At 35.8% G+C, this 16,821-nt stretch overlaps 1 protein-coding gene across 2 annotated transcripts in view; it reads left to right on the top strand.

Moving 5' to 3' along the window:
- Positions 1-16,821, top strand: part of LOC135212782 (melanopsin-like) — a 230,267-nt gene that overhangs the window by 40,254 nt on the left and 173,192 nt on the right. For both annotated transcript variants that reach the window (XM_064246563.1, XM_064246558.1), the window contains exon 3: positions 5,487-5,678. In XM_064246563.1, coding sequence (XP_064102633.1) covers positions 5,487-5,678 — 192 coding nt within the window. The remainder of the gene's footprint in view (positions 1-5,486; positions 5,679-16,821) is intronic.

Raw genomic sequence — 16,821 nt, 5'->3', positions numbered from 1 at the left:
GCACCTGACAGGCGTCGTGTTCAGTCCCTGTCCTGCTTAATTGATGTGTGCTGCGTATGAATTTTCCAACATGTATTGGATGGGCGGTTTATGACTAAACATTTCAGCATGTAGAGAGAGAGAGAGAGAGAGAGAGAGAGAGAGAGAGAGAGAGAGAGAGAATGTTGTATGCTCGCATACGTGCGTGTTATTTATACTGTAGTTTGTGATATATTCAGAGGTACAGAGGGACGAGATCGCCTTGGGCATGCGTGTTCTTAATAAAGTCTGTAATTGAGAGAGAGAGAGAGAGAACGAGAGAGGACGAGATCGCCTTGGGCTGCGTGTTCTTAATAAAGTCTGAATTAACTTGAGAGAGAGAGAGAGAGAGAGAGAGAGAGAGAGAGAGAGAGAGAGAAGAATCAAATATCAATGGAAGACGACCCATCCAGTTGGATTTCCTATTCAGTGCTAAAACATTAAAAATATAGCTACAGCTATTGGGAGTTACCGTAAGACACGAGAAATAGGAAAGGAGGTCGGTTCTCGCTCGAAGGAAAAATTGTATAGGGGAAAAGGGACTGTTATGATAAACTATTTTGGTGAAAAATATATGCCGATGCGGTATCTCAAACTAAATTATTGCAATGACAAGCTTTATTCCTCTTCTCAAAATAGTCATCAAGTATATTGACCCCAAATCTACCGAAAGATATTTATATATAATATATATATATATATATATATATATATATATATATATAGTATATATATATATATATATATATATATCCCCCCATTTCCTTAACGAAGAAAATTAATGAAGACTATTCAAAGAATAAAGGGAGTGAGGTCTGGCTCTCATATTGGGTTCCAGGTAATTCTATTGTCAGTTTACGGCATCAATGTTTGTTTGTATGGTGTTTTTGCGTTGCATGGAACCAGTGGTTATTCAGCAATGGGACCAACGGGTTTACGTGACTTCTGAACCACGTCGAGAGTGAACTTCTGTCACCAGAAGTACACATCTCTCACACCTCAATGGAATGCCCGAGAATCGAACTCGCTGCCACATAGGTGGCAGGCCAATACCATACCGATCATGCCACTGAGGCGCTCTTTTACGTCATCAAATCAATTAATCAGTTGCTTTTGCATGGCAATGCAACTCCGTATCCAAACCACTTTCCTGTTCCGATGACTAATTACATGAAAGGAGTTAAAAACATTCCAATCGTAACTGATATCTCAGATACCCTAACGTTCTAAATTGCAATTCGTTCCGTTTACCTGCCGAGTTCATTTCCGATGAGTTGAGTGTTGAAAGTTTTATTCGCCAATTTTCAGCTGTTTTCTAAGAGCGTGTCCACACTACGGTCAAACATGTCTTCAAACGCACGTCGGAATTTTATTGCTTACAGTTTATATAAAAATGCCTGAAATAACTCAACGACCGTAAGTGGACAATGAACCTTTGGCAAATGCTAGATACATTCAACAAGTCGTTTGGCTTGTATCCACCTGTTAGCGAAGTATGTCATGAACTTCCTCAGTATGCAACGACCCTAAAATGCATTAGGACGTACCACAATCACTCATATAAGTTCATGGATGTCAGGGTGTTGGAGAGAGATTTCCATTTTCCCCTTTCTGGATGACAGGTGTCTGGGAGTGCGAAACTGGCCAAAGGTTCAACTACCTTACTCTGGTGTAGAAAGTTTCGGTGTGTGCCCGTCTTACGTCACTATACAGACCCGTTGTCCAGAAAGGGGTTGGATGGAATTCGGCTTTATGCCCGGAGACATCCATGAACTTATATGAGTGACTATACTCTACAATGCACTAACATATTTATTCATCTCATTACACCTCACAGTGGCCACTTTTGTTACACAAAGGGAAGTCCCTCTCTCTGCCAGTCCGGTTTGTAACAGAGTATATAGATATGGATGTAAGTGAGGATTAGTTTCCACCTGTTACTTTATGAGAAATCAGGACCTTTCATTGCGGGGAAACTCTGTCCTTGGTTTCATAACAGAGAAGAACACGTGTAAACGTCTCCCTTTCCTTCATACATATGTATAAATGAGGAAAGGAAAACCGGTTTCTAAACGTGGTATATTGTAAACTTTTCAATGCTTGAAGGTTAAAGTTCAATATAGACAGTCGTATGAAAATTCGGAAAGTCAACATCCACCTGCCTCTGTATTTAGTAACCTGGCAACTAAAACCTAGACAGAATAAGGCAATTCTAACCAGTAGGAAGTTTCAAGATTCAAGGACTGAAAGGTGTATTGATAAAAAGAAAACTAGGAAATGTAATACAAAAGTGTATTGATAAAAAGAAAACTGGGAAATGTAATACCTAGACGGTTATTAAAAGTTCAGACCAGCAAGAAACATTCCTAATCTAACTTCAGTGAAGTAATGAAAGCATTAAAAATCACTTCAATAACAGTCGCCATAATCCGATGATACCCCTTATAAAAAGAATAGCACCGCCCCAGTCCCCCAAACACAAAAACTAAAGGGATGATCAATGAGGTATATAACGTTTCGTATTCAGGAAGGAATGGCGAATCACTCAAATCCAAATTGCAATTATTGCAACCATACCCAGTACTACAGAAGCAAGGGACCATCTCCATGCACTTGACAGAGACGCACAACTTGACACTTGAAATGGCACGGCTTGTACTAGGGACTGAAATCCCCAGCGGTTAGCTCACATACTTGTTGTTTTAGATTAAGCTGGCCTTATGCCAGTACGGGTTCTTGCTCATAGAGCAGCCCGTTGAGCTCAGATACGACCGTCTGATTTTATTTTCAAACGCCATTTCCTTATACGCCTGCACCTTGAGCTTACGTACCCACTGCCTTCACCACGTGTACAGAAATGAAAATGACAAAAAAAAAAAAAAAAAATGGCAAAAAAAAAAACAGTCAAAAACGACAGAGCTCAGAAATGATTTTTTTCCCGACGATATCAGATTAAAATGTCAGATGTTGAGAACATTGAAGAGTAATTGATAATACCACAGAGAATGTCCACCCATCTTCAACAGCATCCCAGATACGTCCGATAGGTTACGAGAGAGAGGAGAGAAGTGGAGAGAGAGGCCTAGAGAGGAGAGACGAGAGAGAGAGAGAGAGAGAGGAGAGGCCATAAACCAACCTTTACTCTTTGCATATCTTAATACTATTGCATAAGAAATTGCTTCAGTCACAAAAGAAGTTTAACTGTTAATATATATATATATATATATATATCTATATATATATATTATATATATACTATTATAATATAAAGTAATAAAAGTCAAGTCCACACTTATGTAATCTGTATATTAAAAAATTTACAAGACGGGAGCTTTTACCAGTCTACTGTTCAAGTGGGTAAAAGCTTTTATAACTCTACAAGACGGCTGATGAGTCAGCCGCCTTGTAAAGTTTTTCATAATGAGTTTACATAAGTGTGGACTTTTATTACTTAAAATATTCTAATCACGTTATTATGAGTTTATATATATATATATATATATACATATATATACATATATATATCATATATATATATATATATATATACATATATATATATATATATATATGATATATTTACTATATAATATATATATATAATATATATATATATATGAGAAACTAAATAACGCACAGCAATTAATTACTATCAACAATCAGATCAAATTTCATTCAACTCCGAAGGGAATAGAAGAAAATAAGACCCATTTTCCATCTACACAGTCAGGAAACAGGAGAAGCATAAGAAAAAGAAGATAGAGAAATGTTCTTCACAAGTGACCCGTAAAATCCGAAACCTCAAACGACACCGTCAGCGATTCTTAATGTTTCAGCATCTAACCTCCTTCGGCGTCTGAACAATCCTCAAGGAAAATCCTATAAACCTGTAAGTTACAAAATGCAAAATTGCATCTCTTAGGAACTGAAATTTAAAATGCTACGATTGTTTCATCCGGTACTGGTCGCTGATTTAGGTCAGTGTCATGGTATACCACTCAAATGTCACGAGTTCGCTCCTACGCCACGTCGATGAAAAATCACTTGCTCTGTACCATGATCAGGCACTGACACGGTGTGAGGTCTGTGGTGAGAGGTTGAAACCAACATATTCTTTAGAAGCTTGAACTCCATGTGAATAGGATTTATCTACTGAATAAAGTGAGATAGAAATAGTGTAAATATTTAAATAAGATAGATAACATAAAAACAAAATGTGAATTTATGATTATAAAAACCTATCTTTACAACTAAATGTACTGTTATATATATATATATATATATATATATTATATATATATATATATAATATATATATATATATATATATATATATATATATATGTGTGTGTGTGTGTGTGTGTGTGTGTGTATTATATATTATATATATATATATATATATATATATATATATATATATATATATATATATATATATAATGTGTATGGGTGAAGTAGAGAGAAACAACAAATCCTTTATAGTAGTATAATAATAATAATAAATTCTCATCACGTGGTCATACCACTGCAGTTTTCTTCCCTGTGTCTTCTTATATAGTCGTACGACTTTATTCGTAGTAGTTCCTCTCATTCTTTCATTCTTGAGCCTGTTCATTTTTGTTACTCCACAAATCCACCTACTAAGCATTTTCATCTCTGCCGCATCCGATGTCTCTTCTCTTGCACTCTCTTACCGGCCACGTTCCTGCTCCACATATCAAAGCTGGTCTCACTACTTGACGTCATTAACGGGAGGTAAAACTGTTAGTTTTCTTGAGAAAAAAAGTTTATGAAAAAAAAAACCTTTGACTTACATCCTTCTACACCCACACAGACATACACTGACGTTTGTGCCGGAAGGCAAGATTGTTAATAAAGTACCTTAAAACATTTTAATAAAATCGAGGAATTCTTGTCCTCTTTTACTGCCGTAAAATATGTGAACTGGAAATGCTGTAAAAAAAAAAATGACTTAATTACAATAAAACAGTAAAACTCTACAAACACCAACGAGGCTTTGTGTCGTAAACACTAATATAACCTAAGGTCTTAAACGCCATAAAGAGAAGGGTCTTTAACCAAAGATGTCAAGATTATTTGCAAACAAAAGTAAATAAATAAAAAGTAAACTTATTCAATCTTTCTAAATGAGGAGGAGGTCGATTAAACTTTCTGTCAGCATTACCTTTAAAGGAGCCAGTTGCTTTTTGTCGTAAAGCCCAATATTACGTAAGGGCTAAAATGCCATAAAGAGCAGAGTCTTTTAACTAAAGATACCAAGATTATTTGCAAAAAAAAAAAATAAATAAATAAATAAAATGAATAAAAAATAAATAAATAATAAAATTAATAAAAACTAATTCAATCTTTCTAAATGAAGAGGAGTGCAATTAAACTTGCCGTCAGCATTTTCTTTAATGGAACCAGTTTCAGTTTTCCTAATTTTCTTTTTTTTTTTCCGCCCACAGTGATTGTATCGGTGGCAGCCAACACTGTAGTAGTGGTGGTCCGCGTGTGCGGCAGGAGCCGCCGGGTACGCAGCAGTCACGTGTGTACGCTCTGCCTGGCCGTGTCCGACATCGCCTTCAGCATCTTAGTCCACACGATCATGATCTTAGCCGCCCTGGGAGTCGACCCCATGATTCTCTTCGATACGGCAGGTAGGGTTTACTCTCTTTTCCCGCGCTTGCTTCTCCTTCCAGGTGATTGTCTGTCCTTCCGGGAGATTATTCCAGGACTATGTTCTCTCCCTGATGATGATAAAGGGTTTCCCCAACTGGAATGACAAGTTTGTTCTCTCCCTTACAACGGTTCGCTGATGATGGTAAAAAGTTTGTCCACCTGGAATGACAGTTTGCTACGTTGGTGGACTTCTCTTTTCTGTTGTTTGATGATGCGATAGGCATTTGCTAAGTTAGAGATGTAATTGTGATGTTATCGATGTCATTCGAGAGGTTATTGTTGTTGTTGGTGATGATGAACTCAAGGGAGAGTTGTTAATGATTGATGACAAAGAATTTGTCCAACTGGAATTACATTCGGCTGCATTGGTCAACTTTCTGTTTTGTTCAGTGATGAGTGAGACATTTGTTGAGTTGGTAATATTACCGAGATGATGTAGGTGTAATTCGAGGTTGTTGCTACTGAATTCAAGGGAGAGTTGTCAATGATTAATGATAAAGGGTTTGTCCAACTGGAATTAAAATTGGCTACATAAGTGAACTTGTCTTTTTTTATTGTTTGATGATGGGCGAGACATCTTTCGAGTTGGTAATGTTATCGAGATGTTGTAGATGTCATTCGAGGTCGTTGTTGATGTACTCAAGGAAGCTACTATTATTGGTAGAGGGTTTGTCCAACTTGAATTAAATTTTTCTGATTCAGTGAACTTGTCGTTTTTCTTGAGTTGGTGGTGATATTGTAGATCTAATTCGAGATTGTGATTGTTAACAAACTCAAGGGGAGAGTTGTCAATGCTTAATGGTAAAGGGTTTGTCCAACTGGAATTACATTCGGCTGAGTTGGTAAGCTTGTTTCGTGGTGAGTGAGCAATTTTTGGAGTGGGTGATGCTCCTGAGATGCTTTAGATGTTATTCGATGCTGCTTTATCGATGAATTCGAGGGAGGGAGAGGTGTTGTGGTGAATCGAGAACACTTCAGTCCTGTTCCTTCAAAAGGAAGCTATGGTGGTAGATAATTGTAGTACTATAGTAGATTCACATCAACCGTGAATTTGACGTCTAGGCCAGTCCCTTACGACGCTCCTGATTTGCTGTTGATAAGCCAATCACAGGGCTGAAAACTCTCAGTCTGTCAAGAGAGTCCACATTAGTAGGATCTATGTTCCATCTCTCCTGAGGGATATGTCTTTCAAAAGTATCCCTCAGGAGAGGTGGAACACATCCTGCCTACGTGAACTCTCTCGAGAGACTGAGGATTTCCAGCACTGTGATTGGCTTATCAACAGCCAATCAGGAGCGTCGTAAGGGACTGGCCTAGACATCAAATGCACGGTTGATGTGAATCTACTATAGTATACATTAGACGTTGTTAATAATTAACAACCTTGTGGCCCTGTTCCTTTCTGAAATGTCTAACTAATTTATTGACGTTGTTGTCGTCGTCGTTAATACTGTAGTTGTTGATAATGCTGATGGTGATGAAATTACTAACACTGATCGACAGTGAAGAGGTTGGTAGCAATGGTCTTGAAGATATGCCACGAAGTGTACCTGTTCCTCGGGATAAAATCACGGTGGTCTTGTTTCTATCTCATTCACGAGAGAAACACTGTTGCTGACGATAACAATATTGTTAACAATGCTTATGAAAGTAACAAAGGAACATCATTAATGACTAATCAGTTTGGCGGTATTAACGTCGTTCATAATGACCAGAAGAATGCTCTAACGAGGGTCCTTTCATCTCATCTCTTTTTTTTTTTTTTTTTTTTTTTTTTTTTTATCTCTCTTCCGCCTAAACCACCTTATCAACATCTAAAGCCCTTAGGTAAGCATCGACCTTCCGTCATCGTGGACTCGCCTATATCCTCTTTACTTAGATCTTTTTTTCTTTTCGTCATTCAGCAAGGTTGGGTCAGTTTCTGAAAATTATTTCTTAATATTTTAGGAAGTCCAAGATACTCTTTGTTTGTTTGTTTGTATGGTGTTTTACGTTGCATGGAACCAGTGGTTATTCAGCAACGGGACCAACGGCTTTACGTGACTTCCGAACCACGTCGAGAGTGAACTACTATCACCAGAAATACACATATCTAACACCTCAATGGAATGCCCGAGAATCGAACTCGCGGACACAGAGGTGGCAGGTCAAGACATACCGATCACGTCACGGAGGCGCTAACATACTTTTTGTATACAAAGGAAATGATTTTAAATCCATTTTCGTCTTGCAGAACGTCCAGAATGCTTCTTCAATAATTGAAATTCTTGTTTCTCAGATTAACGCTACGTCTTTTGAGGCGTCTAAGGTACTTATTCGACTTCAATAACCGAAAAGAAGATTCTCTCATTTATAAAAGAACTCTATTTCGTTGAAGGGGGATTAGCGAATTTTAGATTTTGAAAGAGCAAAAGCCAATGAAACGGCAACCTGAATGTCTTTTTCTAGCCCAGGCATAAGAAAATAGTTAAAAAAAAAGTTTTCTAACGCAAGAAAAGACTCTTTATTTATTACTTCCTAACCTCAGGTCCTTCTCACCTTCCCCATCCTGACGATCTTCAAATGAAACCACAATTCTTAGAACTATCAATCTATATTCCTGAAACTTCAAAATCTAATTTTCGTGTCTTAGGACACTAGTCCTCTCTTCCCTCTCAAATTTACTTTCTGGCATTTCCCACTTTTAATTTCCCAAGCTGATGCCCTTTGCTTTAAATCAAGCAAACGTGCCCAGACACGTGGGAGTCATTCCGGTAATGGCACCCGAATAATTTGGCCCAAGTTGGCTTCGAAGAGCAGCAGCTCGGCAAACACAAGGAACGTGACAGCCTGTGTTATGAGAAAAGCCATGCTTCCAAAGAAGGCTTGAATTGGATGGCGCTCTCTCTCTCTCTCTCTCTCTCTCTCTCTCTCTCTCTCTCTCTCATCACAGATCACGTGTACAGCTCACAAAGAAGGCTTGTCTTCCAAAGTGAGGATAAAACGATATGAACATATTTCCTTAGAAATCCATTATGCTCCTTTGATCTAAAATGTAAATTATTTACTAGGTTGTTTGTTGGGTGGTGTACGTTGCTGTAGGGTAGATCCTGCATATATTAGAGAGAGAGAGAGAGAGAGAGAGAGAGAGAGAGAGAGAGAGAGAGAGAGAGAGAGAGAGAGAGAGAGAGAGAGAAAATAACGACGTGAACGTTCAATATCCTGCTAAAATGTATGCCATCCCTTTAAAAAGCCGAAGGGTCTCTACAAAGCCTCATTATCCCAATAAAGTGAAATCGTCCAGCAAGTACTTCTCTCTCTCTCTCTCCCTCATATAAAATGTCGACACTAAGAGCCATTACGTCATTATTAAGAACGGAACAAGGAAGTTTCAGCTCCAGAAAAAATTAAATTATATAAAAAACCAATTTTTTTACAGTGTAAAGTGCTTACATTGACTACTGACATTCTCAGGGAAGCTACACTTGTTGATAAATACCTCACGCTTTTTTTTTTACTGCTTATTGGACAGGAAACGTTATAAACGTTCCAGCTTCGAAAATAAAATAAAATAAATAAACAAATAAATAAATAAATAAATATATAAATAAACAATAGTCTTAACATGTTCTATATATATAATTGCTGTTCTGATTAGGGAAGTTATGTTTTGTTTGTTTGTTTGTATGGTGATTTTACGTTGCATGGAACCAGTGGTTATTCAGCAACGGGACCAACGGCTTTACGTGACTTCCGAACCACGTCGAGAGTGAACTTCTATCACCAGAAATACACATATTAAGGCCATACCAATCACGCCACTGAGGCGCTTCAGGGAAGTTATGCAACAACGCTGGGTCTGACAAAATCCTGGAATGGGAGACTTCCAAAAAAAGTCAGGTGCCGTCGGCACTAAGGGCCCCTAAACATCCTGCAGGAGAGGGTGCGAGGCTAACAAACTTATCCCAAAAAGGCTTGTTAAACACCGGAAAAGCCATACCTTCCGGAACCACTCCCTCAAGTTGAAAAGCATTTAGATAAGAAATATAATTGTATTAATAAATTAAATTATAAAAATATCATAACGGGGTTTCCGAAAGACTTTTTTCGTAATTTATCCAGAGAACATTACTATGAGGAAAGATTAATATAATATATATATATATATATATATATATATATATATATATATATATATATATATATATATATATATAAAAACATTGAATCGCAATCACAAGGATGAGACGGGTACTCAGATATGCTGAAGATGAAAATTAATTTCGTTAAAAGTCATTCGATTCTCATTTCTTCAGGCCGTTAACCATATAGCCATAATAAATCTTTATGGCTGAGCGGACGAACCACAATAAATGACCCACGCGGACTCTCCAAAATTGAGAGTGATTTCGGAGTTAAAGCAGCAGAACAGCTTGTGTGGGGAGAGACCAAAAGGCTCAGATTTGGAAGTCAAAGAATGGCGACAGGCTGAAGATAAACGAGATGCGAAAAACGTTTTCAAGAACTAGATATTTCAAACAAACTAAGGTTTTCAAAGGAAATGGTTAGTTGTTTAATAAGACTTTAAATAATGGAATGATGTGACGTTAAAATAAAAACGCAGTAAATACCAAGACCTAAATCATGATTAAAACCCCATCAACACAAACAGAGCAAGTTAATGCAACTCAGGAAGTCTAAGGATATATTAAAGCCTTCATCACGCTAATGGCCTCAAGTCAAAGCGTTCACCCAAGCGCCATTTTCGCTCCCCGAACAATGACTACAAAAACAATAGAAGTGAAGTGCTCCTCAATCACCTCAATTCTGGAGCAGTCTGTCTGGTCCGAGATTAATACGATACCAGAGGGCGCCTGGATACTTCCTGCCCTTTGTTACCGGGTCTCTCTCTCTCTCTCTCTCTCTCTCTCTCTCTCTGCTGGCGGGTCTCCTGTCACGTGTCCGAACCGCTTGTATGGCGTCCTTAGACTGCCAGGTCTCTGCCTTCACTTGAGCACATCCTCAGCGGCTTTAATAATGAAATTACACGGTTGACCACACAGACCTGCTGTCCGGTTTGCTTCATTGTCAAGCAAATAAAATCTTGGGAGACATTTATGTCCTCTGGAATGAGTCCCTTAAATTCTATATAGATGCAAAAAATAGATCTAAGAACCTTAGCGCCAAATGAGATTAAAAAGCAATGAGCGCTATGAATAAAATGAACACCGAATCAATTTCAACTCAAAATTGTTACAGTTGAGGAAAAGATGACTCATTCTTTTGACTTTTGACTTTTTGCGACAAATTGAGAGTTAAGACAGACTCCTCGGGTTTACTGTTGGGTTGTTATAGCTTACGCCAGACCCTCAAGGCTTGATCGAGTTTCAAAAAAGCTTTCTTAGATTTTTACGTACCTTATTCCACCAACCAAATAAGGCAAAGAACTTGATACACGTTCGCTAAATTGCGAGTGGAAACATTGTCAAAAATAAGCAGCAATCATTTAGCATTCCATCAGTGCTGCTTGGCTTGATACACTGGAAAGGCATATATAATTAATCTTTTAATTTCCATTTCATCTCTTGCCTTTGCCTTTTCCTTCATAAATAAGATGCACTCATTAATCATAATGATTTGTTAGAATACCGTTTTTGATACAGCTAGGATAGCATTAAAAATTGTTTTGTTTAATTTGAAAAGCTAATAAGCGTCGATTTTTTTCGCTTTGAAAACCTTGAAATCTTCCTTGAACGCGTAGATTTTGTTTACTTGGAAAACTTTAAAAGCGTGGAACTTGTTTACTTGGAAAACCTTAAAAGCGTGGATTTTGTTTACTTCGAAAATCTTAAAATCGTGAATTTTGTTTTCTTTGAAAACCTTAAAAGCGTGAATTTTTTTTACTTTGAAAACCTTTTAAATCGTGAATTTTGTTTACTATGAAACCCTTAAAAGCGTGAATTCTGTTTACTCTAAAACCCTTAAAAGCGTGAATTCTGTTTACTCTAAAACCCTTAAAAGTGTGAATTTTGTTTACTTTGAAAACCTTAAAAGCGTGGATTTTGTTTACTTTGAATACCTTAAAAGCATGGATGTTGTTTACTTTGAAAACCTTAAAAGCATGAATTTTATTCATTTTGAAAACCTTAAATGCGTGGATTTTGTTTACTTTGAAAAATTTAAAAGCGTTGTTTTTTTATTTACTTTGAAAACCTTACAAGCGTGATTTTGTTTACTTTAACAACCTGTAAATTTAACCTTAGCTCATCCCTCCTTCGTGATTTGAGCCTGTGAAGAGCATTTAGGGGAACTCCCTCTCCCACCCACACACAGGAAGAAGTAGCAACCCAAACACTGATATGACCTTACCTTTACCAAAAGAATTACCTTTTCGGAATACCTAGACCCACAACGATGTTGTCCATCAAAAAAAGGTTAAAACTTCACCAACAAGCAAACCGGCATGTCGGAAGTGGAAAGTTTACGTCAAAATTTTCATATATTATGATTCTCGGAAATTTCATTGATAATTACTAAGAGATTCAGTGAACTTTGGCAGCAACGATGACGTTAATATGGAGTAAACAACTCCCCCTCTCTACCCACGCACTTACCTAACTACCTCCTTGCCTATCTTTCTTTCTATCTATCTATCTATTTATCTATCTACCTATCAGAAATGATCATTTGTTTATACATAGCGAACAAAATTATGCCAAAATATATAGTGATCAAAACCTATTTCCTAGAAAAAGGGCACACATTACAGTATTATAAAATATATATGATCAAGGGAATGAATAAAGAATGAGAAACTGGAACGGAAAATAAAGTACAAATTAGCGACATTCAAGGTCCAAACAACAGCTACATTTTATCCAACCATCACAGCGTACTTACACGAAGGGCAGCCCATGTCTGTGTAACCTCAAGTCTATCATTATTATCAGCACTTTCGCAGGAGTGTTAGGGCTGTGACGCTCCGTCCAGTACAACTCTTTTAAGAGCCGGTTCCGAGAAGTTAACTCAAGTACGAAGGCCATAAACGCCGAAGTAACCTTCCAACCGGTAATAAATTACCTCCGCCTCATAATCGAGGTGACTATGACAGGTTGTTTATTTAGAAGGATGAGATCCTGCCCAAAATAGAGCAACGTTAGTCAACTCAAGGCTGAATAAGCCTTGGGAGCGGCTGGTGAAAGTACCTCAACTGAAATGTGATATTTACAATACACGTTCACAAATTTGGCAAACTAACTGTTAAGTTTTTTGAACTGGCATCGCACTGACTATGGTCAACGACGCCGTCCTACTAGCAAAACTATATATTTAACGACTAATTGAAGATATTATCCAAGACTGGAATATAATGCGTAGCATTAATTATAGAACCGAAAGTGATTCGTTTCTAGACTTCAGTTACCTCAAACCTGATTTTATGATCGTAATAATAATCATATAACAGTTCAAAGCGAGATGCCGAAGACGGACAGTAAGCCTAACTGGAAAGTCGAAGAGACGTAAAATTCTTGTAAATTTGCTTATTTTTTTATATTTTTTTTAATGTGGAACATCGTAGTAGGAACAAGAAAGTCAAAAGGGTAATAATTAAGAAGTGAGAGAGAGAGAGAGAGAGAGAGAGAGAGAGAGAGAGAACAAAACCAAGTTGGAAGACCATTATAAATAAGTGAAGAAACTTATCGTACTCGACGAAGAGTTTGAGTTTGAGGTACAAAAAGAAAGAATTCAATAAAAGAAAAAATATTGGTAACGATAAAAGTCATCGCAGAATTCGGTTAAACGAACAATACTAAGATATAAATTCCAATCCTACTAACTAATGAAATTCCTCGGGGCAGCTGGAAATAAAACTTCCAGAGTTCATGGAAGTTCATCCAATTATGAAAAGTATGTTATCAAAAAATGGTAATATGAAACTGTTAGTCATTTCCGCGGGGACAATTTTGCAGAGGCTCATCAGGTTCAAAGTAAAATCAGGCACGTGTGCAAGTAATTTATATTTACTTATACAGTACCGGATTCGTATATGTAACGATATATAAATATTTACATTAAAACGGGATATATATATATATATATATATATATATATAGATATATATATAAAACAAAATATATATACACACACATATATATATATATCTATAATATATATATTCATGTCATAACTATATACACACGCACACACACACACACACACACACATAACTATATATATATATAGATATAGATATATATATATATATATATATATAATATTATATATATATCATATCTATCTATATATATATCTATATATATATATAATATATATATTATATATATAATATATATATATATAAAAGATATATATATATATATATATATATATATATATATATATATATATATATAGATATATATATATATATTATATATGTATATATATATATATATATATATCTATATATATGTATATATATATATATATATAATATAATAATAATATATATATATAATATATATATATATAATTAGATAGGATTTATTTATTACGAAAAGCATAATGGGTTTCATTCCAATAGTGGTTGAGTTTATGCGGGAGAAAATGTAAAGCTTAACTTGTAAAAACTCCGTGATAAACTGATTTTATTTCACCAAGTAATACAAGTTTTCTCCAGTTTTTTCCCCTTTGGTTTTCAGGGCCGGAAAAGTGGGGCTTCAACAACTGAAAAGAAAATACCTGAATAAACATCGTTCAGTTAATTGCATTTTTTATTTTGTCAAAAATCTATTTGCTGCTCACGTAGCTCTGGTCATGTTAATATTGAAATTGTGATTATGGTGATCGTGTTATTCGGCAAGTTCCTCTTCGGTTTTTAAGATTTGACTTTCCTATGATATCTGCTCAAATTTACACGAGTTCTGAACCTACGGGAAAACGGAAATTTCCCCTTTCCCCTCCCGCCAGCTCACACGAGACTTCAGGTCACGTTTTCCTCGGCCATAAGCAGAACGCCATCGATTGATTTCACACGACTTCGAATCAGAAAAGTTCAACCTCCCGTGTTTGAATTCCTTACAAAACTACTTCGGTCTAAAACGACCCAATGTTTTTTGTTTTATATCTCTTTACATTTTCATTAAAAATCAAATCGATCCTTGGAACGTCTTTGTGTCTTGATTGACTTCCATTACATGGAGCGTCGGTTCGAACATTTCCACGCCCCCACAAAACTCGAATATCTCCGGGAGTTGGCTCCTTTAAGGAAGGCGGAAGATAACAGATATGAAGGCCTACTCTCTCTCTCTCTCTCTCTCTCTCTCTTTCTGTATGTATTTATAGATGCATGCATACATACATACATACATACATACATACATACATTATATATACGTATAGATATACTATATATGTATATATATATATATATATATATATCATGTATATTTTTAGTTATGGAAATGTATGTGTGATATATATATATATATATATATATATATAATATATATCTATATATATATATATATATATTATATATATATATATAGTACACGTATATATAATGTATGTATGTATGCATTTATATATACATACAGAGAGAGAGTAGGCCTTCATATCTGTTATCTTCCGCCTTCCTTAAAGGAGCCAACTCCCGGAGATATTCGAGATTTGTGGGGACGTGGAAATGTTCGAACCGACGCTCCATGTAATGAAAGTAAGCTGATATGATGATCTCTAAAAGCAAAAACTTGGAGGACAATATTAGCAACAGTAACATAATAAATAAAGAGACCCCGACTGATAGACCAAATGCAGACGGGGGGCCTTCGTGAATAGAAGCGAAGGATAATAAATGTAAGCAAAATATAAATAAATAAACAAAAATAGCCCCTGGGTGGACCAAATTACAGCCGAGAGTACGAATCAAAAATAAACTAGAACAATACTGCAATCTACCAATCAAATTGACGTGGTGCATGTTTTTTTTTTCTTTTTTTACATAAGCCAAAAATTCCTCTCATTTTCTCAATTTCCTTACACTTTTTTTCACATGTACTTACATCTATGGGTATTGAATTTTAACAAGAAATAAAACAAAAACTCTAGTCTTCCCCGGTAAGATTCGAACCCACGTATGTCACGTTAAATTCGGGTATATTAGAAAAACCTCTAACTTTTCCATCTATGATTCCATCCCACGAATGGTAAGTTAGTCAAGAATAAAGGATAAAATTTAACCATTCCATGTAGGATTCGAACACCCACATTTCACTTCAAATAGAGGAATATCAAGGTTTCCTGACTTTAACCTACCATGCGTGAGTTCGAACCTAACCTGAAAAAAAAACGAGAGCTTCTTCATAATATATTTCCAGTTCTGCACTGTCCAAACACTGGTTCCCCATCTAAACGTGTAAGTGGGTAATCTGGAAAATATTCTAAAATGCAAATTAAGCACTAACAAGCGCTCGAACATATTTTAAAAATTTACTATATTCTGAGAAATTTAACATACAAATAACGATGGAAAAAGTGAACAAATATAAATAATTCTTGCAATTAATGTAAACTTTCAAGACTGATCGTTAACGAAAAATGTTACATGCAATGGCTGTCGTTTATATGAATAATAATCTTGTAATGGATGAAAATACTATCAAAAATTAATGATTCATTTCCGTTCATTTTGAGATCGTGATTCCATGTATCAATATTCCATTTTTCTCCTGTGTAACATGGTATGTATACCTACATTTGTCTTTACATTATTCCCTTTGTCTTTTCTTGCCGTATGAAAAAGAAAATATAATTCTAAGAATGGAAAAAAATTTTAAGTAATCTCCATCATCATCTTGGTTTCTTTATGAATTATTTTGCTGCTGATGTATAAAGGTAATTCTATTTTTATCGATTACATTTGATATTTATTTCTTAGTCTCGTCGCTATTATTTTCCTTTTTTATATTTTTAACCATTATTATATTTTATTTTTCCCACAAATGTTCACTCACAGCCGAGGAACCTTACAGTACTAATTAATGGCATTATATGGTTTGTTCCAAGTAAATACTTGCATATTTTCTTAAGTAATAATAATAATAATAATGATTCTTTAAGGTCCACGATAATATACTGATG

The sequence above is a fragment of the Macrobrachium nipponense genome, chromosome 19, assembly GCF_015104395.2.
Source record: "Macrobrachium nipponense isolate FS-2020 chromosome 19, ASM1510439v2, whole genome shotgun sequence".
Lineage (NCBI taxonomy): Eukaryota > Metazoa > Arthropoda > Malacostraca > Decapoda > Palaemonidae > Macrobrachium > Macrobrachium nipponense.
Note: the sequence above shows the minus strand (reverse complement) of the source record. Positions and strands in the feature narration are given on the sequence as shown.